General features: G+C 38.8%; 1 protein-coding gene across 1 annotated transcript in view; it reads right to left on the bottom strand.

Annotated features, from left to right (window-relative positions):
* The window catches only part of KCNU1 (potassium calcium-activated channel subfamily U member 1), a 141,596-nt gene that overhangs the window by 105,761 nt on the left and 12,822 nt on the right, over window positions 1–23,013 (bottom strand). Inside the window, exons 3-10 of the mRNA XM_087856319.1 lie at window positions 16,381–16,442; window positions 15,193–15,283; window positions 13,676–13,787; window positions 12,635–12,710; window positions 11,160–11,235; window positions 6,114–6,284; window positions 5,082–5,173; window positions 3,359–3,469 (exon numbers count right to left, since the gene is read on the bottom strand). Of these exons, the coding sequence (XP_087712445.1) occupies window positions 3,359–3,469; window positions 5,082–5,173; window positions 6,114–6,284; window positions 11,160–11,235; window positions 12,635–12,710; window positions 13,676–13,787; window positions 15,193–15,283; window positions 16,381–16,442 (791 nt within the window). The remainder of the gene's footprint in view (window positions 1–3,358; window positions 3,470–5,081; window positions 5,174–6,113; window positions 6,285–11,159; window positions 11,236–12,634; window positions 12,711–13,675; window positions 13,788–15,192; window positions 15,284–16,380; window positions 16,443–23,013) is intronic.

Genomic DNA, 23,013 nt, shown 5'->3' on the forward strand with positions numbered 1-23,013 from the left:
ATGACCTTCTGTGAGTGTTATTCAAGTTCATGCCCCCCAACTCGTATCTTCTGGATTCCTTTGGAGACAGATCTCTACTTTGAGAAAGTCAGAATTCTGGGAAGAATGTCCTTCAGCTTCTTCGAAGCCCTTTGCCTGCCTAAAAGGAGCATCTGCAAGTCGCCACCTTAAATTTTTCTGAGGTCTTAACAAAGGATCTTACAGCTGCATCCTTGATTAGATCCTACCCTTTGACCTTGAGGTCACATTTTATAGTACCCTGGATTTGATTTTTTCCCCCTGAGGTAATTTACCTCCGACATGTTTTGGCCAGCTGGAGAGACTGTTCTGAGCCTTCTATATTTTCTTTAAGTTCTTAAAAACTAAAGAGTTTCTTTTTTACCTCCATTTTCTTACAATATCCCATCATACATGATTATACTTAAAGCAAATGACACCTAACATTCTTTCAGGAAATTTTCTTAGCCACCCTCGCATTCTTACTCGGTACATTTCCTATCTATCATGTTATTTTGCGGGACATTGTTACCAAAATTGTGCTGTTCTTTCCATACCCGATGGCAGTGTTCTTCACTGTTTTTCCAGCCTCTAGTAAGAGTCTCCATGCAATCCAGGATCTAGCCTCTGCCTACCACCCGTTCCAAGGAGAAAGCCACATTTTGGCTTTTGTTATGATAGCAGCCCACTTCCAGGACCACATTTTGTATCAATTATCCCTTTCCACAGAACAAACCGTTCTGGAACTTACTGATCTAAAACAACAACAATATATTATTTCTCAAGACTTTGTGGGTTGGCTGTCTCAGCAAGGCAATTCTTCTGTTCCATACCGTGTTGACTGTGGCCATTCATTGGGGTACATTCATCAGGGAGCTTGACTGAGAGCTGGAATGTCCAAAATGACTTTACCCGCATGACTATTATTTCACTTATGTGACTGGAGCAGCTGACAGCTAGTCGGACCTTCTCCCCAGCGAGCTACTCTGACTCTTTACACTCCAAGACAGTGAAAGTTGAAACTATTGATCTTCTTAAAGGCTAGGCCTGCAACCAGCAAAGTGTCACCTCTGTGGCATTCAATTTATCAAATCAAGTCATGGGCCAGCGCAGATTCAAAGGGGAAGAGGAGGAGAGTCCACCTTTTATTGAGAGGAGCGATATGAATATACAGCCAGGGGAGGAAATGTTAATAGTTATGTTAAAGAAAAATCTACCACAATTGCAGATCATGATCATTGTTTTAAAGGAAATATAATGGAGCAGTGAGAAAGAAGGATTAGAAGACACTAGTTTAGAGCTTGAATTGGGGGTGTGGGGGGACTCTCTGAGTGCTGAAGGGTAAAAATAAATTGATCATATAACAGTAGGAGAAGAGCTTCTGAGAAACAAGCACAAATCAATAAAGTGGCCTTTCTAGAAACTAAGGAGAGATAAAATCTTAACTTTGAATAGGGTTGTGATAGTGAAGATTAAGTGGTAGAAACAGAATTAGTATTTATTAAGGAGACAAAATTGACGATATTGATGAAAGTGTACATAGGATTTGAGGGAGAGGAGTAGCAAACACAATGCTTCATTTTCTGTTTTAAGGAACTACACTGATAACATCCCATTTACTGAGATAGAAAATGAGGTTTGCTTTCCTTCCTTTATATACTTTTTTATTTGCCTTGTTAGCTGGAGAGAGGGACATAAGATCATGAGTTTACTTTTGAAAATGTTAAATCTGAGGAGCCTTTGAAACACTGGAATGGAAATATCCAGTAAGCAATTAGTTTGTGAATACAGAGCCACAGAGAATGTCTGGCAGAGGACATAAATTTTAGAGTCATCAGAAATTATAGGTAATTGGAAAAATTCTAGATGAATTTTATATCATTTAAAAAATTTCATTCATTCTCTGGACAAGTACCTATAATAACCTACATTAGTTCATGAAAATACAGCAGTAAATACATCTAATGATTTCCTTTTTGTCTCGACTGGATTATAATTATTAGCCCCTTATGAAAATTTTAGCACTTTTTTTTTGCTCTTTTTTTTTACTATTTTTTAAAATAAGGATTCAAGTAATATACAAATTATGGAGAAGACAGGCATGCGACGATAGTGAAACAGAACTGTTGGCTGTCCATCGACAGCACCAAGAAGCAGTTCAAAATGCCTGTCATCTCCTACATGAGAGCCTAAGTTACAGTGGACTGGGCATGCCCTAATCTAAAACGTACAAAGTGTTAACTATAAAATGGGTGAAGGTTGAAGTGACCCTGTATACAAGGCTGTATAAGATCAAAATGTCATTTCGAATACGTCTGACTTATTTAGCGACGTGTGGATGACTGATGAGCCTTTTAGACAAAATGAAGAAGCTAGCTCACCACACTTTTCACAAAATCAATTCCAGACAGCTTAAATATAAAATAATTCAATATGAAAACATAAAAACGCCAGAGGAATATTTGCTTAATTCTAGAAGAGAGAGGCCAAAAAATGTCACAAAAGCCAGATGCCAAAATGAAAGAGTTGATGGATTATAGTGCATGTAAATCCAATGCTCTGTATTAAAATAAAAGCATGTGCACACACACACAGACAAAAGCAAAGAGAGAGAAATATTTACAACACGCGACACAAAAAGGCTAGTATCAAAATATATTAAGACTGCTTAGAAGTCAGTAAAGCAACAGATGACCATCCTCAAGGAGCAGACAGGAATGAAAAGACAAATTCCTTCATTCATCAAAAAACTGTCAAACATACAAAAATTGTTCAGTCTCACTAGGAAACAAAATTGTAGGAAGAAAAAGCAAAAAGGAAACCATCAAAACATATAAAAATTGTTCAATCTCACTATGAACCAAAATTGTAAAATAAAACAAGGAAACCATTTTGTCTATTTAAAAATCTTTTTGTACTAAGTACGCATTTTCACCAAATAGTTGACCTGGACCCTACCTGCGGAAATGTAAGCTTCGTAGAACAAAAACTTCATCAATAACAATCCTTTCTGCATCTGTTTGAACTCACACTTCCAATTCTGAGAATTAACAGAATAACAAGTATAAAGTCTACCAGACTTGTGCACACAATGATGGTCGTATGTAATAATAATAAATATGGAATACTTTCCTAAATGATGGGAACTCTTTCAAACAGTGTTAGGACATATACAGAAAAATATCAGGCAAGATATATTCGAAAATATTCTCTCAGATTAACTCTGGTTTTTAAGATTGCCTTTTCTTTTAATTATTATTATTTCCTAATTTTTCTATGAATATTGCAAGGGTCATTTTCTTCCATTAAAAAATGCACGCATATTTCAAGGATTAATTTAGAACCCATGAACCATACTTACTCTCCCAGAAAAACAATCTCGATATTGATTTGCCCTGACTTATGGCGGAGAAAATTCCTCAGGAAAGCAGTCACACTGTCAACTGTAATGTTTCCACAGACCACGATGAACCTAGGGAGCAAGACTAGGTGAGGTGGATCATCTGAGGAACAGAAGTATCTTCCTGTCAAGATTTAGAGATGGACAATTTGCTTAAACTTAGCTTTAAATCAATCTGGTATTTGAATTACCCAGATCTTAAAAATAGAAACACTGAAGATTGCATTTCCAATAAAGAGAAGAGACAACAAACTTCTGTAGTCCTAATTCATCCCATGTTGGGTATGAATCCAAACATATGAATTACACATAGCTTTTCAGGAATACAATAATAACTACCATAATCGCTATGTTTTTCATAGTTATTATAATTTATAATGGACTGGTGCATGTGTTAAGTCACTTGATTTTTTTCACCTGATTCCTGATTAGCTGATCTGTCTCTTTTTTCAAAGCAACAACAGAGGCTCAGCATGGTTCACTGATTTTCTCAGAGTCAAATAGTATGGCAGAGATGGCAGTACTTTCTAGGTTATTCTGGTTTATCTTCCACATCAAAAATTATCTTGTCCCCACAAAAAAAGTGAGTCCAATGGAGAGACATCTAGGACAGGTACAAAAATCTATGCACGTAACTTTTACAGTGAAAAACAGCTGTCACTTTCCTCGGGTTTCATGCATTCAAAGAAGCTATTTTTCCCTCTATTACTCATTGAAGGAAACCAAGTGTACATTCACTTAACCTTAAATTTTCCAGACCTTTTGGGCTACTTTGGCATGTGTTCTGCATCTCTTTCCCGTAATAAATTGGATCAGGCTTTGGCTTATCTAGTTCATTTCACTATTTTCAATATTTTTCACTCATTTTGTTATTATTATTATTATTATATTTATTTTTTACTTTCCCCTTCAGACTACTAGGTCAGTCTTGGTTTTCATCCAGTTGTGCTGAGACCACTCCAAGAGAGCTTCTCTTCACTGTACCTATTTCCTCTAGAGCAGATGGAGACTAAATAAAAACGAATCGCTTCAAATTTAAGATCTCCAATCCATTCTCTCCTTCTTAGATGTGAAAACCATAATAGAAACTGAAGTAACACATCACAGAGAAATAGGGTAAAAAAACAACGCCAACTGTTTCCCTTCTAGAACAGGTGGCTGTGACATGGACAAAACAGGTGATCTACGAAGTGTTGTAGAAGACGTGGAAATTGCTCTTCCCGCTAGCAAACCTCTGCCCGTGAATGAGACCCCATGTGGCACAGGGACATTTTGGCTAAGACAACAGAATTGAAGTCATTATTTTAGTGGCTTTAATTTGATCCATTATGTGAAGTTAGCCATAAATTAACCACATGATTAAAATGAATATGACAGTTGGTAATAGATTAAGAGAAGAGTTAGTGATAAGAGATGTAGAAATATGGCCCCAATCAATATTTGACAGGGAATGACAACATTATCTGTCACTTTAGTTGATTTACTAAGGGCTAAGCATCTACGTAGCAGTGATTATTAAATAGCAAATATCTTCTTATAGTATTTATGTTAGCACAACCCTCTTAGCTGAATGAAGAGCCTTGCCAATATATTCACCTACGCCAGGCGATAGGTATTTAGAAAGGGATATGTGACTAGTAGGATTTCTCAAACTGTAGAAATTATACTTGAAAGCCATACTTACTTTTTCCCTTTGACTACTTCATAGGAACTGGTATATTTCCTCTTGTTAGCAAAAAGTTCCACCATTTCAGGGACATAATTCGCAAATAGGATCTAAAATGATTAGCAAATAAAATCTTAGGTGCCTTTATTTTCAAGGGTAGTCCAAAATTCTGAGGCTATTAAGGAGAAAGAAGGTACATAAAACTTTCTCTTACTTAGGAGGGGTGTGACTATGGAACTGTTTTTAAAAGGCAGACCATTTTTCTTTCTTACTTCAACCTTTGGATTTGGTTTAAATCAAATAAAATGCTTTGCAGCATTCAAAATGATGAAAGCAAAGACAAGCAGTAAGGCAACCTTCCTGCCCATTTTGTCCCCTAGTCACATCTAACTGTCTTTCTGACTCTTTGATTCGGTACTCCTTAAGGCCTTAGAAAAAAATAAAGCATGTGGGACAGAGAGGGGTCCAGGAAAAATGAATATAATGAAGGGATGTAACAATATGGACAGAGGAATATCAGCAAGGTGGAGTAGAGAATTCTGTTAATGGTTTTTAAGGGATTGAAATTAAAGTCACTAAAAGAAAAGGAGGTTTCCTTTCTCCATGACATACTCCTGAACCAAGTACAGCTGTTCACATATCTGAAATAGAATGCTAGTTCAGAGAGAGCTTACTCATTTGGTCTAGAAAGAAGATAATTTTCTTCAAATCAACTCTCAAACGCCCTTCTTCCTCTTTGGAAGAAAGACTTTAGTCTGATGGCCAAAGATAAAGGAATATAGGGTTGCTCAATTCAATATAGAGTAAATAAGGAAAGTCTGCTCTCCTTCGTCTGCCATCCTCATCTTTGGCCATCAAGCAACTATGTCATGCACTCCAGGGGATGCAGTTTGGAAAATACGGGCTCTAAGTATCTTTCCATTTTCATTTGACACCTACTCTGAATAATGCAACATTCACTCTCAAACCTATATCGTTCTATTTCTCACCATTAACTACATGTTTTTGCTTTATGTAGCTATATTCAAAGATATTAAAAATATTCTTCACCAAACTCCCCAGAGTGAAAAACATGATGAAGGTCCGTCCTAGGGATGTCTTGGCTACCACATCTCCAAAGCCAACAGTTGACGTTGTTGCCATGACCAGGTAAATAGACTCAAAATATGATATATTCTGTGAATTTCTACCTTTGAGCCAGGGATCACCAGAATTTTCCACCTGTCCAAAGAGAGGAGATTCAGGAAAGGTCTCTGAATGGAATCCAAGGGAAAGTTTATAAAGAATAGGCAAAACACTGAACTAGTTTCACTTAGTTCAATCCAAATGAAGTATTGATTCCCAGGTGGCACTAAAGGGTTTGCAAAGTGTGGGTAGTGATTGTGAAGGCTTGTGTTCCTTCACTGTGATTACTGCTGAACTCTGAGGTGACATGGAGCTTGACCCCACATTCGGAGTGTTCCACCAGGGGACTGGCTGCCCTCTCTCTCTCTTCATTTGGGCAAATCGTCGCATCCAAGAGTCATGAGACTCCAAAGGCTCTCAGATGGAGCAATGGTTATTTATTCTTATTTTCCACTAGCTCAGGATTATCATTAAAAAAGAAGCACTTAGAAAAAAAAGAAGAAGCACATACATGAGCACTTCATTTCAATGAGCTTAAGCACATGAAGGCTAGTGTCCAAGGAAAAGCAAACAAACAAGTTTTGCAGGTTATTCCCCACCTCCAAAAAAAAAAAAAAAGTCTTTTCAGTGTTTAAAAACAAAACTCTGAAGAATATTTCCTCTGATTTCTCCGGAAGTCTTCATATTTTAAGAAAACTAAATTTATTAGATTATCTTTTTTATATTAAATAAAATAAGTAACTTAGGCAATGGCACTATACTTCATATTTGTAGTATATAAACTTATAAATATGATATATATATAACAATTGTATAATTATACAACTTTTTCCATTTTTTGGCTTTTTTTTCCAAATAGCTGACCTATTTCCTGTTTTCCATTTTTATTTAGCACAAAAATGATAAAATGTTAGAGATGCCTGAGGAAAGTAGGCTTTTTGTTTCAGTCTTAAGAACTGAAACAGAAATAGAAATAACATTGTTCGATCGGGTATTTGATCACTTTTTAAAAGTGACCGCTTCTTAAGTTTTTTTTTTAAAGATTTTATTTATTTATTTGAGAGAGAGAGTGCACAAGCAGGAATGGGGGAGGGGCAGAGGGAAAGGGAGAAGCAGACTCCCCACTCAGTGGGGAGCCCAACATGGGGCTTGATCCCAGGACCCTGAGATCATGACCTGAGCTGAAGTGAGACACTTGACTGACAGCCACGCAGGTACCCCTAAAAGTGACGTTTCTTAAATTTGATGAATAGGTTAAAGGTATGGACTCCTATAATACCCTACTCTGAAATAAGAAAGGGATTGTACATCTATATTTAACTCCCATGGCTGGCAGTGGATTTTGTTGCAAAGTCTACTAATCTGCTTCCACTAATTTCTGGAGTCTTCACTGTTTTCTGAGACTAGTATATTATAAGGAGACCAGTTTAAACCACTCAGATTAAGTTATATATATGTATTTAAGCCATATATATATATAGAGAGAGAGAGAGAGAGAGAGATTAAAGAGTTGCTTGAGATAGTTTCAAGCTAAAACCCCATAGTGTCTTTTACAGCATCATCTCAGGACAGGGACTCAACCTATCCTGCCACAACATTTTATATAAATGAAAAGTAAATTTATTTCAACCTTGAAATCTCCTTCACAAAGTAAATCACACTTTAAGGTTTAGCTCACTCTCTTTGGGAGTATTTAGTGTTTCACCTTCTTCCCTCTTTCCCTCCCAGCACCTCTCTCACATCTGGCAGCCTCCTGCTGGCCTACTTGTCCACTCTGCTGTTCCTTCTAACCATGTGAGCAGAGACCCATCAGTCCCAGATGGGAAATAAGGTAAAGGATTATGGACCAATGTCAAGATACTGAATTATTTTCTATTTTTAACTCCACCTTTCAAAACTGAAATGCTATGTTTTAAAACTTCACGTTGCTCAACTTTGGGTGAGAAATGCTATAGAGGAGGACTCGAGGATGCTCTCCCACCTCCTCTTACCTCATCACCATTTCCATGAGTTATGTTATCTTTATATTGTACATGTGCGTATAGTCTGCAACTGTAATTCCCTCAGTTATAGCTTTGTCTACTTCTAATTCATTCAATAATCTCCACCACGACTTTATATCATCGTTTCCTCTCTCCTGAGTTCCTGGTTTTAATTCATCTCCTATGTGGCTGGATTTTACCATCAAGATACATTTTTAAAAGGGACTCACGGGTGCTATTGTCTCTTGAGTACTTAATATGACAGGATGGGCTATACTTTCACACAACTTTGCAGACCCCACTCTATCACCTTTGGTATTGACTGATATTGACAAGAAATCTGAGGCTGGTTTCATGTCTCCCCCCTTACACAGACTTCGCTTTCTTCTGCTTGGATTCTCTCCTTATCCTTGAAGGTCAGTAAACTGCTCCAGAATATGGTTGGAATATATAACTTAGGGTCATTTTTCCTGGGATACAGTATACCCTTTAACCCACAGATTCAAGACTTTATTATAAAGCATTTTTCTGGTGACATTTGTCATGTCCTTTTCCTCAGGAACACTATTTTTATAGTCTGTTCAATTGACATTGCTTGGAGTACCTTTGTTCTTTTCCATGTCAGTGTTTTCGCCACAATCCTGTCCACCATGTTGCTGAACATGTTTCTGTCACATTGATTACATTTTGGTTCCCTCTAACATAGTTTTCAGCTCTCATAATACTTTTCTCTTTTTCTCTGATATCATTCAGCCCATTTTTCCAACTCCTGCTACTGATTAATAATCCTTTATTTCAAAACTTATGTATTTTCTTTGAATTCGTATTTTTAGTTTTTAAAGTCTTTTATTTGCATTTTTTTCTCAAATACGGATGTATTTTGTTTCCTTGGATAAATTCTCTTGTAATTGTTATTCTTCTGTACATTAAAGAACTGTTTTTTTTTTAAGATTTTATTTATTTATTTGACAGAGAGAGAGACAGCCAGCAAGAGAGGGAACACAAGCAGGGGGAGTGGGAGAGGAAGAAGCAGGCTCCCAGCAGAGGAGCCTGATGTGGGGCTCGATCCCAGAACGCCGGGATCACGCCCTGAGCCAAAGGCAGACGCTTAAGGACTCAGCCACCCAGGCGCCCCAGAACTGTTGTTATACTGATGTCTCTCTGTTCTCCACCATACTCCCTTGCTATTTCTGGTAGAATTTAAAAATGGGCACCATCCTGATTACTTTCTGGTTAATACTCACCTTTTAATGGTATCAACTTTCAGCTGAAGGCCAATAAATTTATGTGAAGATGGTGAGCTGGGGCAATTATAGCTTTCATTTTGGTTTGTCATTTCAAATATCCTCCCCCAAGAAAATCTGCCATTTTCTTTGCTCTGGGATCTAGCTCTTCTAGGTTTTCAACAGATGTTGGGGGTGACTTACAGTGGACCCCCTTACATCACAAGCCATCTGGATGCTTCTCCCTCTTTCTCTGCATGCAACCTTCACTGGAGGTCTCCTCACCTGGGTGACTAGATGCCTAACAAGGGCACATGTTCATATGCTTAGAAAGGTCGAGCAAGAGACTCTGATTCAAGTGAGCCTGGTGGAAACTGTGTCCAATCCCAGAGCACATGCTATTAACAGGGAGCAGCAAGTCTTCAACTAGGACTGTTGGTGGCCTTGAGAGAGTGGATTGCCAGAACTTTGTATTTCCCCAAAGAATCCAGAAATCTGAGCTTTTATGTGAGGTCGCCATAAAAGTGAGCAAGCAATAAAAAAATAGAAGAGAAATACAAACAAATTAGGTCAAATAAAATATGCTTATAGGCCACATTCAGCCTAAGAGCCCTTCACTGTAACTGCTACTGGAGATGAAAAAGTCCCGTTACCATGGTTTCTCCTGTAACACTCTCTTGCCTACCATTCTGCAATGACCGACAGGTTTTCAGGAGGACACTGATGACTGCTGCTCCCGTGGCAGACCCATGCACCCAGGTGCAATCCTCTAGAACCAGAATCTGCCTGTATTGCTGTGATCTTCTCTCAGGACAATTTCTCTCCTGCTTGAGGACTGAGGAGGGATGAGGCTGGTTTCAGATTTCTTAAAGGTTCATATCATGGTTTGCATTTGGTGTTTGACATTTTGCTTCTCAGTTGAAGATGGTAACTTCAATTTTTTTTCTTTTTTATTGTTAATGTTTTAATTAATTTTGAAAGAAGGACTGAAGGGAAAAGATGCCTACTATATTTTTTGTTTTGCTTTGCTTTTCTCAAAGACCTCCACTTTTAAGAGGCTATTTCAATTTCTGCATTTTTAATGACTGCTCCTCAACTGTCCTCAAGCAATAAAGTCCAAGAGTCTGTTCCTTATTTGTTGCAATCTATTTATAATAATGCCGATTATGTGAGATAAGAATGAGCCTTTCCTACAGGCAAGGAGGCAGCTATAAATGCAGACTGATTTCAGGAGAACTAAGAAAGCCTCAAAGCTCTCTTTTGCAACTCACCAGTTCCTCTCCCACAACTCTCCAGCTTCATCAGTGTGAAAATCTCTCTCTGCCTGCATTTCTTTGACTTTTTATTCTTTTGTAAAATGCTGAGACCTCTATGATGACATAGCAAAAAGATTCAACTATTGCTTATTCTTTTGAAGGGTAAGCTTGTTAGATCCTTTCCTGAGAGCAAGTTTTGAAAGTTGAAAGAAGGAACATAGATACCTTGAGTGCAGGAAAAATGTATTTGTGAAAAATACGGGGGTGCAGAAGACCCACAAAGGGGAAGTAAAATGATAAACCTCACACAGTGAGACAGGAGTTCAGAAGGTTTGCCTGCATTTTTTTTTTACTTTATAATAATTTTTTATTATGTTATGTTAGTCACCATACAGTACATCCCTAGTTTTTGATGTAATGTTCCATGATTCATTACTTGCATATAACACTTTTAAAAGAAAAGACGTTCATGCTGACCAGCAAGATTAGAGAGTTCGATGAGATGCTTACCAGGTGAATGAATCCTGCAGCTGTGAACCACGTACTGAGCACTATTGATAACAGTTTGGAAAACTTCACTGCATTGCTAGAGGAAGAAAGACAAGAAACTGTTGGGTTCTGACAGGTTCCAGAAAAACACAATACCCCGTCCTCTAAAATCTGGCTACTCTTCTGTGACAGAAGCAAGAGTACACTTAGCTGGGAGCATTATTAGAAACGCAGGATCCCAGAGCCCACCCCTGATTATGGATCTGCATTCTCTGCTTGATGCATATACACATCAGAGTCTGAGATGCCCAGACACTTGTTCAAGAACTTTACACGTTGCTGTGACATCCACTAGCCTGATAGTATATTGCCTTTAAAATAGATGTGTATCATCATAAAATAAATTTGATAGATTTTTACATTGTCTAAAGTAACGGTACAAAATGCAGCATCCTAGGAATCCCGAGAATGGGTTTGCAAAGTGGAATTCTGAGCAGATCACAGGAATGTCTTACATTGCTAAACTCCTACCAGGATCTTTGAGTGAAGGGGATCAGACAAGCTCCTATTTCCTAAGTAAAGCTCTAGAGTTTAGCTGAAATCTCAATGGTTTTCAGGTAGGGCCACCTGTTACACAAGAGTTCCGATTGCTCCATAATGCAGGAACACTTAGCAGTAAAATCCACCTGGCCTATAAAATTTGACGCTTCTAGGGAGAACATAGAGACATGGAGATTTTCAGTGGGTAACATTAAACCAAACTGCTTAAAACTTTATTTTTTTTATTTTTTATTTTTTAAAGATTTTATTTATTTATTTGACAGAGAGGCAGCCAGCGAGAGAGGGAACACAAGCAGGGGGAGTGGGAGAGGAAGAAGCAGGCTCCCAGCAGACGAGCCCGATGTGGGACTCGATCCCGGAACGCCGGGATCACGCCCTGAGCCGAAGGCAGACGCTTAACGACTGCGCTACCCAGGCGCCCCAAAACTGCTTAAAACTTTAGAAGTATGGCTGCTCAAGGTAGTTTGGATTTGTTTTTGTTTTTTTTTTTTTTTGAGACATTTAGGCGGCTCTATTTTTGTAAGCAATTTCACGGCTGTTCCTGGGTACCGCATGCTCAGAGAAATTGGTCTTATATTCCTAGACAGAAGAGATGTGATTCACATCTGTGAATCAGGGCTGTGAAGCCCCTGAAATATTTTTATTTTAAAATTTTTTTTTGAGAGGAGAGGCAGAATTAGAGTCTAAATGGACTTGCAGACTGTAGCTCTGCAACACAAAGAAGAAACAGACTCTTTCAAGTGATGGCAAACTTCTCCGCCAGCACATGATAATACAATGGGAGTGAGTGAGTGGATAGTATTTTGGGAGCTAAGGCATTTCATGGGATTTGCACCGAAATTCTGATGGGAAATGAGCTGAAGGTTCGGTTTACATTTTAATTTCCTAATCCAAACCAGCAAGTAAGCAGGACTTAAGTCAGGGCTAGCATTTACCTGGTTCTGATGGCTTGGAGAATTTGCAGGATTTGAGGGAGTTCTAGTAGGCGCAAAGCTCGTAAGAACCGTAAACCTACAAAGCAAGCAAAAGGAGAAATCTGCCAAAAGGAGAGGGTCACTTCAGGGAGTACCCTGTGTTATAACACAATTGGGACTATTTATACTCTTCCTCTCCTGGAGATGCTCAAATACACCACACCACAGGTTGAAGAGCACGACCTCTAGTTCAAATCCTGGCCCTGACACTAAACAGCTGGTGTAATCTAAAGCAGCTCCCTTAACTTCCCTAGTTCCTCACCTGCAAAATGGGAATTATAAGTACCTACTTCGTAGGGCTGTTGAGCTAATAATAGAAAGCATGCGGAGGCATGGCTCACGGAGAATCAACACTACTCAACATTTTACTCTATTGAACTCCTCTTTAGAACAGGCAGTCAGTTATTTACAAACCACTTAAACTGACTACAGAATCTTTACGATCTGCTCCTCAGTTTTCTCATGATGTTTTGCTCTACATAGTTTGAGACTTGGGACGGCAGGAATATTCGATAGGTAATAGATGATAATAAAAAATTCCATAAAAACTGATAAAAGCCACATAATGCTCATGCACTGTCCATACACTCACATCACAGACAAGATAATTAATTAAATAAATCTCTAACATGTCATAGCCTGTCCAGATAGATGATCTAGAGCTTTTAAAGACCCAGGGAGACTTTTCATCTCTTCCAGCCCATGTGGGATTCCAGCATAAAGGTGCTGCAGGGGGATGGGATGTTTGGGCCTCGCCTCTCAGGCTGTGGATGAGCCAGTCCGTAAACAATAACAACCACGGTCACCCACTCTGCATCATGTACTGAGGCTAAAAAAAAATAATAAGTTCTGAAAATATATTACAAAACCATATAATCATGACCAGAAATTTTTAAAACGGCATTTAGGCTTTAAAGGAAAATGAAGGATACTTACGAGTGAAAGTGGAGGATTTTTTTTTTTTTTAATAGAGATTGCTCCCGATTCCCACAACACACTTACCTAGCCAATTACTCTTCAAATAATAAGAAATAAAGGTTGGTGGAATGGTAAAGATGTCTACAATGGAATTCATCTCCACCCAGAACTTGATCTTGTCATCAGCTGCCACAAACTATGAAATAGAAACACAAGACTCCAAATTCTGTTACCCTCGACAATTTTAAAATGAACATAAGAGTGGCTTCATTCAGCTACGTTTCACTCATGCACCAAAGCTTTGATCTCATTCTATTATAAACATACATACATATACATACACATATGTATACTTAGATAGCTACATAAATATATATTAGTATAGATATACAGATACATATATATTTATTACATATAAGGACAGTAACTGTAGTGGGTGTTCAATAAATGTACGTGAACCCATTTTACTCACCAGGTCTTAATTCTCACACTTCAGAATAAACACTTTGACCTTCCTGCTGCTCCTGGAACTTTCTGATATATATAATTACATAGATAAAGCCTCCGATTTGTGAGTCTCCTATTTGTTACCAGTGAAGATTTAGGATGGCCTTCAGTGGAAAAAGTACAACTATCTAGAAGCTTGGCTGGCCAGGCCCTGTATCTGAGCTTCCCTATTTAGATTAAGAAAGTAAGCATTTCCGGGGCGTCTGGGTGGCACAGCGGTTAAGCATCTGCCTTCGGCTCAGGGAGTGATCCCCGTGCTCTGGGATCGAGGCCCACATCAGGCTCCTCCGCTAGGAGCCTGCTTCTTCCTCTCCCACTCCCCCTGCTTGTGTTCCCTCTCTCGCTGGCTGTCTCTCTCTGTCAAATAAATAAATAAAATCTTTAAAAAAAAAAGAAAGTAAGCATTTCCAAGGGAGATTACTATAAAAAGATGCTGATGATCAGTGTGGTCTAAGTTTTGAAGGAAGATCATATACACACACAGACATTATAAATGTATATATACACATATACATACATATATACACATGTATGTACACATATACACACACACATATACATATACACACATACAGTCTCCCATAAACAAGGGATGGATAAATATAATGAAATCTAGATTTAGGATGGATCGTCAATAAATACCTGTGGAATGGGAGAACTATTTAATAAATAAGTATAACAAAAATGAAACAAAGATATACAAGTATTTTGTACAGTTTTATGTCACATATGCCATCATTGGCATCAGTGGAACCAATGACATTTTCAGAGGCTTTTACTCAGGTTTGCTAGGTTGTGGTTATTAGTAAAGCTTTCTCAGTGGTGAGTGGGAAGCCAATAAGAATAGTGTGACAGGGTGATGACATTTTAAAAAGAATCACTTTCATGTGCATTGGGATTTTTGGCCTAGATACGGTTTCAAGAGCAAGAGAAAGTTTTCATGCCTCTTTATACGTTGGACAATTTAGGGCACAGACCCTCTAGTTTTAGAGCCTGAACACATAGGCAGATTGTACAACTAAGGCACATACAGACCTCTTTGGGTTGCACCTGTTGTGTTCATCTGTTTACTCCCACTTTCCATAGATACTTACTCTCAACCCAAAATAGAAACTAAAGAACATATTGAAAGTCAAATCAATAGGGATGGTTTTGTCTTCATACGAAGAACAGCTTCCAACAGGGCTGGAAAAGAAACAGGAGCAAGGTATAAAATGTACATTTTAAAAGCTCTGACTATACAAGATCAAATGAAGAGAAAGAGTAGTCAATGTTCTATTTACTCTCATGAGTGGTTAATCCAAGACAATTAAATTCACATCACAAGGAATTACTTTTCTCTTGGAAGGAGAGGTATGCACAAACAAAACCACGGACTGCGCATGGAGCTGAACCTAACAGGACAGTTACCTGTTCTTCCTTTCATAGAGCTTATGGCTTCCATTTCTGCCTTACCAACGAGGACTCAGAGGCATAGCGATTATGCAGCTCTTCTTGATTTGCAAAACCATCTACCCAGCCAGGACATTTGGCTTCCGTACCCCTCTGATACAGAGCTACTCCAAGTCAAACGGATTGATCTGAACCCAAATGTAAGGGTGATTTCCTAAAAGATCAGTAAGGAGTTCACAAAACAAAGGGTGCTAGTTTCCCTAGGCTTTCTAAAATTGCCTGACTTCAGTAGCCCTGTAATCCCAACTTTACTTCAGCTGGAAACCCAATGTAATTCTCAGCTGATCGGTGTGATTAGATTGGGTTGTGTCCAAAAAACCATTCTAACTTGGGCACAGAAGAAGAGAATGGCTTTAGAGAAGAGCAGACAATAACGTGCTCCTTTATCCCAGGTGAGGTCTAGCATTTTCCTTTCTCAAAACCATCCAAAGTCGTTTGAAACCTATGAGAAACCCTGAAACAACTACAGAACTTCTGTTTCAACACTTAGGGACTCCAAAGTCATAGAACACCCTCCTAAGTGGAGACCCAGGGACCAAGGATGGAGACCACAGCTGGAGGCTTCCAGTCTCAGAGATTCTAGAATAGACCTGTGTACAGAATCCCAGCCACTACCAATGCACGATGATAGGATACAGGGAAATTCATGCATTTTTTTCTGGAATTGGGTGTAGTACTTCTTGGGGTAGGGGGGGAACACTTATCCTTTTTTATGAGCTTGTGTGTGTGTATGTCTAAAAACATGGTAAGCATTACTCCTGACAGAAAATTCCAAATTAGTTGGCAATCTACTGACAGAGAGGACAAGGGTGACTGGGGATTTTACTCACTCAGAAGAGTTGATGAAATAGATTATAAGAGACCCAATGCTTAGTACAAATACAAGGATCACCTGGAAAGAAAAAAAAAAAGGAGGACCAATGTACAAATCATTTTATTAACATATAGATGAATAAACAAACCCAACACAATTGTGTTTTTTCTTTTAACCTTGCCTGTATATATGTAGCCATTTTTCATACATTCATTTACATTAGCATTCATTCATTGAAGAAAAATTGGTTGGAACTTTACAGGGTATTCAGTAAATGACATGCACCCACTCATTTTACTTATATAATTTTAATTCCTGCATACTTTAGAATGAACAGCTTGTCCCTCCTACTGCTCAAAAGGCTTCTGATCTCAAGAAGTCCTATCATTTATTCATTCCTTCACTCATCAAACATTTATGAAGTGCTTAATATGTGTTACATACTTTGTTACATGCTGGAAATGAGTGTTATTGGATATTGGCTTTGGACTTGAATTGCCTGTGATACTGGAGAAGAAACAATCCCAACAAGCCCATTTAAAGGATGGTCAGGATTTTGATGGGAGGGAATGTGCTATTAAGTGCGGAAAAGAAAATGAGTGCATTAAACACAGCAATGTGCTTGGTTTGTCAAAGAAGCAGAGCTGGTGGAATGTAATCAGAAATTAACCCCTTCAAAACCCTCAAGGCATTTGGATGAAACCTTCTGTAGCCCCCATGACTTTTGAGGTCAACTTAAGGTAACCAAACATTCTTCCGGTCATTCCTAGTTTCTGAGCCATTTGTTTTTTTATGTTCAGTCCAGTGTAGTATTGGTAATGCTAATAATAAAACTGCATTTTATTTATAATTAAAGCTTTACTCCCTTTTCACCTCAGGTGTTCCTTGGGCAGGTTACCTATACTGGGGAAAAGGGCTGGTTTCCTCTCTATTAACCCTTTCTGAGTTTTTATTTCTAGTTGCCCACTGACTCTGGCCTCTCCAGAATTGTAGTTCAGTGTCACAGAGTGAACAGAAGAGGGAGGTCAGAAGAGGAAATGCTGGACTTGACTGCTGTTGGATCGCTAGGCTCTCACCCTGCGGCTCTGGGAATGGGAGGTGTTTAATGCTTCCTTGTATGGACTGTTGCATTGTTTTTGGAAATACCAATTCAATTCATATTCAAATTCAACAAGCATTTTTTTAGTACCTATCATGAGTCAAATATTATTCTGGTGATTGGGATATATCAGTGAACAACATATATGAAGATCCCTGCCTTTATGGATATTACAGTCAAGACAATAAATAAAGACAACTAATATGTAACTTGCATGATATGTTAGCAGTTACATTCTAGGAAAAAAGTTAAGCAAAGTAAAGGGGATCAGAAATGCAAAGGGGGCAGGGAGAAGGGTTGCAGTGGGGATAATTCTTTTTTTTTTTTTTAAAGATTTTATTTATTTGACAGAGATAGAGACAGCCAGCGAGAGAGGGAACACAAGCAGGGGGAGTGGGAGGAAGAAGCAGGCTCATAGCAGAAGAGCCTGATGTGGGGTTCGATCCCGTAACGCCGGGATCACGCCCCGAGCCGAAGGCAGACGCTCAACCGCTGTGCCACCCAGACGCCCTGCAGTGGGGATAATTCTTAATCACTAAGGGTCCCATTTGCAGTTCCCTTGAATTGGGTGGAAACATGTGCTCAAACTGGTTGCTCACAACTTTTCTCAGTACACCTCACATGCCTTTATTCTACCGGGACCCGTACCCCTCCAGATGCCTACTTGAGCTGGTAAGAGAAGACTCTCACATGTGACCCTAATCTGGCCCCTGGAAAAACTCAAGTATTCTTTGCCTCAACAAATAGCGGAAGGACAGATTATTTTCAGTATGAAAACTTCTGCATAGAACAGCTAGCTCAATGGCCCCTTATCACAAATGAGCCAGATGTCAGTCCTCTATGTCCCCAGCGTTCCAAGAGATGCAAACTGAAAATTATGAGTGGTACCTCTTAAGCCTCTTTCCTTAGGCTTGACATGAGACAAAAGCACTCCCACACCTCTGGCACAACAGAAGTTGTTCTAAAAAATCCTCTTCTATTTCCAACTTCACTTAATTTTTTTTAACATTTTTATTTAAGTTCCTTAATCCCCATCATCTATTTCGTCCATCCTCCCCACCCACCTCCCTCTGGTAACCATTAGTTTGTTCTTTATAGTTAAGAGTCTGTTTCTTGGTTTGCCTCCTCTTTTTTTCCCCCTTTGCTTGCTTGTTTTATTAAATTCCACATATGAGTGAAATCATATGGCATTTGTCTTTCTCTGACTCATTTATTTCACTTAGCATAATACCCTCTAGTTCCATCCATGTCACTGAAAATGGCGAGATTTCATTCTTTTTTACGGCTGAGTAAATATACACTACATGTATACTACATCTTCTTTATCCATTCATCACTTGATGGACACTGGGACTGTTTTCATAATTAGGCTATTGCAGATAATGCTGCTAAAACAATGGGGTGCATGTATCCCTTTGAATTAGTTTTTTTTTGTTTGTTTGTTTGTTTTTGTTTTGGTAAATACCTAGTAGTGCAACTGCTGGATCATCGGGTAGTTCTATTTTTAACTTTTTGATGAACCTCTACACTGTTTTCTAGAGTGGCTGTACCAGTTTGCGTTCCCACCAACAGTGCAAGAGGGTTCCCCTTTCTCCACATCCTTGCCAGCACCTGTTGTTTGTTGTGTTGTTGATTTTAGCCATTCTGACAGTTGTGAGGTGATATTTCATTGTTGTTTTGATTTGTATTTCCCTGATGATCAGTGATGTTGAGCATCTTTTCCTGGGTCTGTTGGCCATCTGTATGTCCTCTGTCCGTTTTTTTTTTTTTTTAAGATTTTATTTATTTATTCGACAGAGAGAGAGACAGCCAGCGAGAGAGGGAACACAAGCAGGGGGAGTGGGAGAGGAAGAAGCAGGCTCATAGCGGAGGAGCCTGATGTGGGGCTCGATCCCATAACGCCGGGATCACGCCCTGAGCCGAAGGCAGACGCTTAACCACTGTGCCACCCAGGCGCCCCCCCCTGCCCATTTTTTAACTGGATTATTCGTTTTTCAGGTGTTGAGTTTCATAAGTTCTTTAAATCACTCACTATGATCAAGTGGGATTTATTCCTTGGTTATAAGGGTGGTTCATTATTCGAAATCAATCAACATGATACACCATATTAATAAAAGAAAGAATAAGAATCATATGATTATTTCAATAGATGCAAAAAAAGCATCTGACAAAGTAAAATATCCATTTATGATAAAAACCCCCAACAAAGGTTTAGAGGGAACATACCTCAACATAAGAAAGGTCACATATTAAAAACCCACAGCTAATATCATCCTCAAGGGGAAAAAACTGAGCACTTTTCCTCTATGGTCAGGAACAAGGCAGGGATGTCCACTCTCATCACTGTAATTTAACATAGTATTGAAAGTCCTAGCCTCAGCAATCAGACAAAAAGAAAGAAAGAAAGAAAGAAAGAAAGAAAGAAAGAAAGAAAGAAAGAGAAATAAAAGGCATCCAAATCATCAAGGAAGTAAAACTTTCACTATTTGCAGATGACATGATACTCTCTATAAAAAACCCAAAAGATGCCACCCAAAAACTCCTAGAACTGATAAACGAATTCAGTAAAGTCACAGGATAAAAACCAGTGCACAGAAATCTGTTGCATTTCTATACACCAATAATGAAGAAGCAGAAAGAGAAATTAAGGAATCAATCCCATTTAAAATTTCACCAAGAACAATAAGATATCTAGGAATAAACCTAAGCAAAGAGGTAAAAGACCTGTACTCTGAAAACTATAAAATACTGATAAAAGAAATTGATAACGACACAAAGAAATGGAAAAACATTCCATGTCCATGGATTGGAAGAACAAATATTGTTAAAATGTCTATACCACCAAAGCAATCTACACATTTAATGCAATCCCTACTGACACACCAACAGCATTTTTCACAGAAATAGAATATAATAAACAATCCTAAAATTTGTATGGAACCACAAAAGACTCCAAACAGCCAAAGCAAACTTGAAAAAGAAAAGCAAAGCTGGAGGCATCACAATTCTGGACTTCAAGTTTTATCACAAAGCTGTAGTAATCAAAAAGTATGGTACTGGCACAAAAACAGACACACGGATGAATGGAACAGGATAGAAAACCAAGAAATGAAGCCACAAGTATATATTAAATTAATCTTCAACAAAGCAGGAAAGAATAGCCAATGAAAAAAAAGATAGTCTCTTCAACAAACAATGTTGAGAAAACTCGACAGCAATATGCAAAAGAATGAAACTGGACCCCATTCTTACATCATACACAAAAATAAATTCAAAATAGATTCAAGACCTAAATGTGAAACTTGAAACCATAAAAATCCTAAGGAGAACACAGGCAGTAACCTTTTTAACATGGGCCATAGCAACTTCTTTCTAGATAGGGCTCTGGAGGAAAGGTAAACAAAAGCAAAAATAAACTGCTGAGACTTCAATAAAATAAAATATTTCTGCACAGCTAAGGAACCGATCAACAAAACTAAAAGACAACCTGTGGAATGGGGGAAATATTTGCAAATTATATATCTGATAAAAGGTTATTTTCCAAAACATACAAAGAAACAACTTGCCCTAATTTACATATAACTGGGTAAGAAGCTAAGAGCTTCAACTGGTTTTCTTCCAACTGCTTTGTAAGTGGCAATGTTGCAGCTTAATACCTGACAATTACTGGCATCTATTTCTTTGGGGTCTCAGCTTTCACTATAAGTTCCACTTAAATATCTACATTAAGTGTCAACAGAGATATTACTAAGTTTGTGGGTCTAACTGCAGTTAGAAACGTATTTTGCAGCTCAGGACAGATGTTGGGAGTGGATATGTGGAGATTATATACATATAATTAATAGTTGCCATGAAATCTTTTTCTGTTCTTTACACATGATTCTGTTCTTTACACATGATTTTTTTTTCTCTCTTACTAAGTGATTCTTCAAGTATAAATCATACATTGACAGGCTTCCAGGAAGATGATGGCAGGCTATATGTTTACAATTCTCCAAACCACAGATATTACCCCCCCGCGCCAAAAAAGAGAAAATTTTAGTTTCATTGAAACTAAGAACACCACCGATCTCATGCCACAAACGAAAAGAATATTATCCAGAAATAATATATAACAAACAGAAAAATGTATACCCAACCAAAAGCAGGCACCAGGAGCTAGCAGCTTATGAACACTGTTCAGTGAGTCAAGCAAATATAGGAGGAATTCCAAGAGGACATGTAAATTTCTCTTGGGTTGGAGAGGCAAAATCTGGAAGCAATGGCTGTTTGGGGGTGGGGGCTGAAGATGAAGCCACAAAGCCAGAGGGGCCTGGGGGAGACTGCCACCATACAATTGCTGATGGGGGACCTCTTGGCTAGCCGCAGCAACACTACTTTTCCCAGAAGCACCTGGGAAAGCAGTCAGAGAGAAATAAACTGAAAAATGTGAGACCCAGGGGCGCCTGGGTGGCTCAGTCCTTAAGCTTCTGCCTTCGGCTCAGGGCGTGATCCCGGCGTTCTGGGATGGAGCCCCGCATTGGGCTCCTCCGCTGGGAGCCTGCTTCTTCCTCTCCCACTCCCCCTGCTTGTGTTCCCTCTCTCGCTGGCTGTCTCTCTCTGTCAAATAAATAAATAAAAATCTTAAAAAAAAAAAAAAGAAAAAGAAAAATGTGAGACCTGGTCCAGACAAAGCCTTGTTTGTGGAGTTACTGGCCATAGTATTATCCCCTGTGTTTGTCTGTGTGGAAAACACACAGTAAATTGGGACGGATTTCCACAATGGGGCCCATTTAGTTGGTGGATAGTTATGCGCGTATCTGTGGAACACAAACAGCCGCCGACACAATAAACGAGGGACACTGAATACTCTAATATTAGCGAACAACAGAAAATGCCATTTACATGGGAAGTATACGAAAATGGGAGGCTCAAGCAGAGAAAAGAGATAAAATGACCTCCGATGAAAGCATTAACATAGAACGTGTAATTAAACTTTGTCAAATTACAATTAGTGTTCCTAGTGAGATTCTAAAAATCTGTTTAACAGCACTGGAGGACTGGAAAGGTAAAAGGAGATGGGGATAATATAGAGACAGTAAATGAAAGAAGCTGCACCCTGAAAGTCTGGCTGGGAGGGAGACTAATGAAAAAACATCAGGATTATCAATATTAGCATCTTAAAAGAGGTGCCCTTGGGAGTTGAGTTTCAGACCTTGGAGGAGGGGTCCTAGGTGACCTGACTGATGGTGGGACCTCTGAGATGTTGTGAGCCTGTTCTGGCAGTGTTGGAAAAACTGGGACGCATGTAATTGCTAGGCCTGGCCTCATCTCACAAAGCAGAGGGGAGAGGGTGGATTTGGAACTGGGAGACATGAGCTTCATATCTAACAGACAGCCTTAAGTGCTAGAAGATATTGGAACAACTGCATTTACAGAGATTTTAGGAAAAAGGATGGAAAGCCAAAAATTCTCTACCCCAAAAAACTGTTTTTCACCAGTGAGATCAAGGAAAAAAAATGTTTTGGGGCATTCAAGGTATGAAAGTATACCCGTCACAACTTCCCTTGC

This window comes from Ursus americanus, chromosome 27 (genome assembly GCF_024610735.1).
Source record: "Ursus americanus isolate L20-20 chromosome 27, mUrsAme1.1.p, whole genome shotgun sequence".
Classification (NCBI taxonomy): domain Eukaryota; kingdom Metazoa; phylum Chordata; class Mammalia; order Carnivora; family Ursidae; genus Ursus; species Ursus americanus.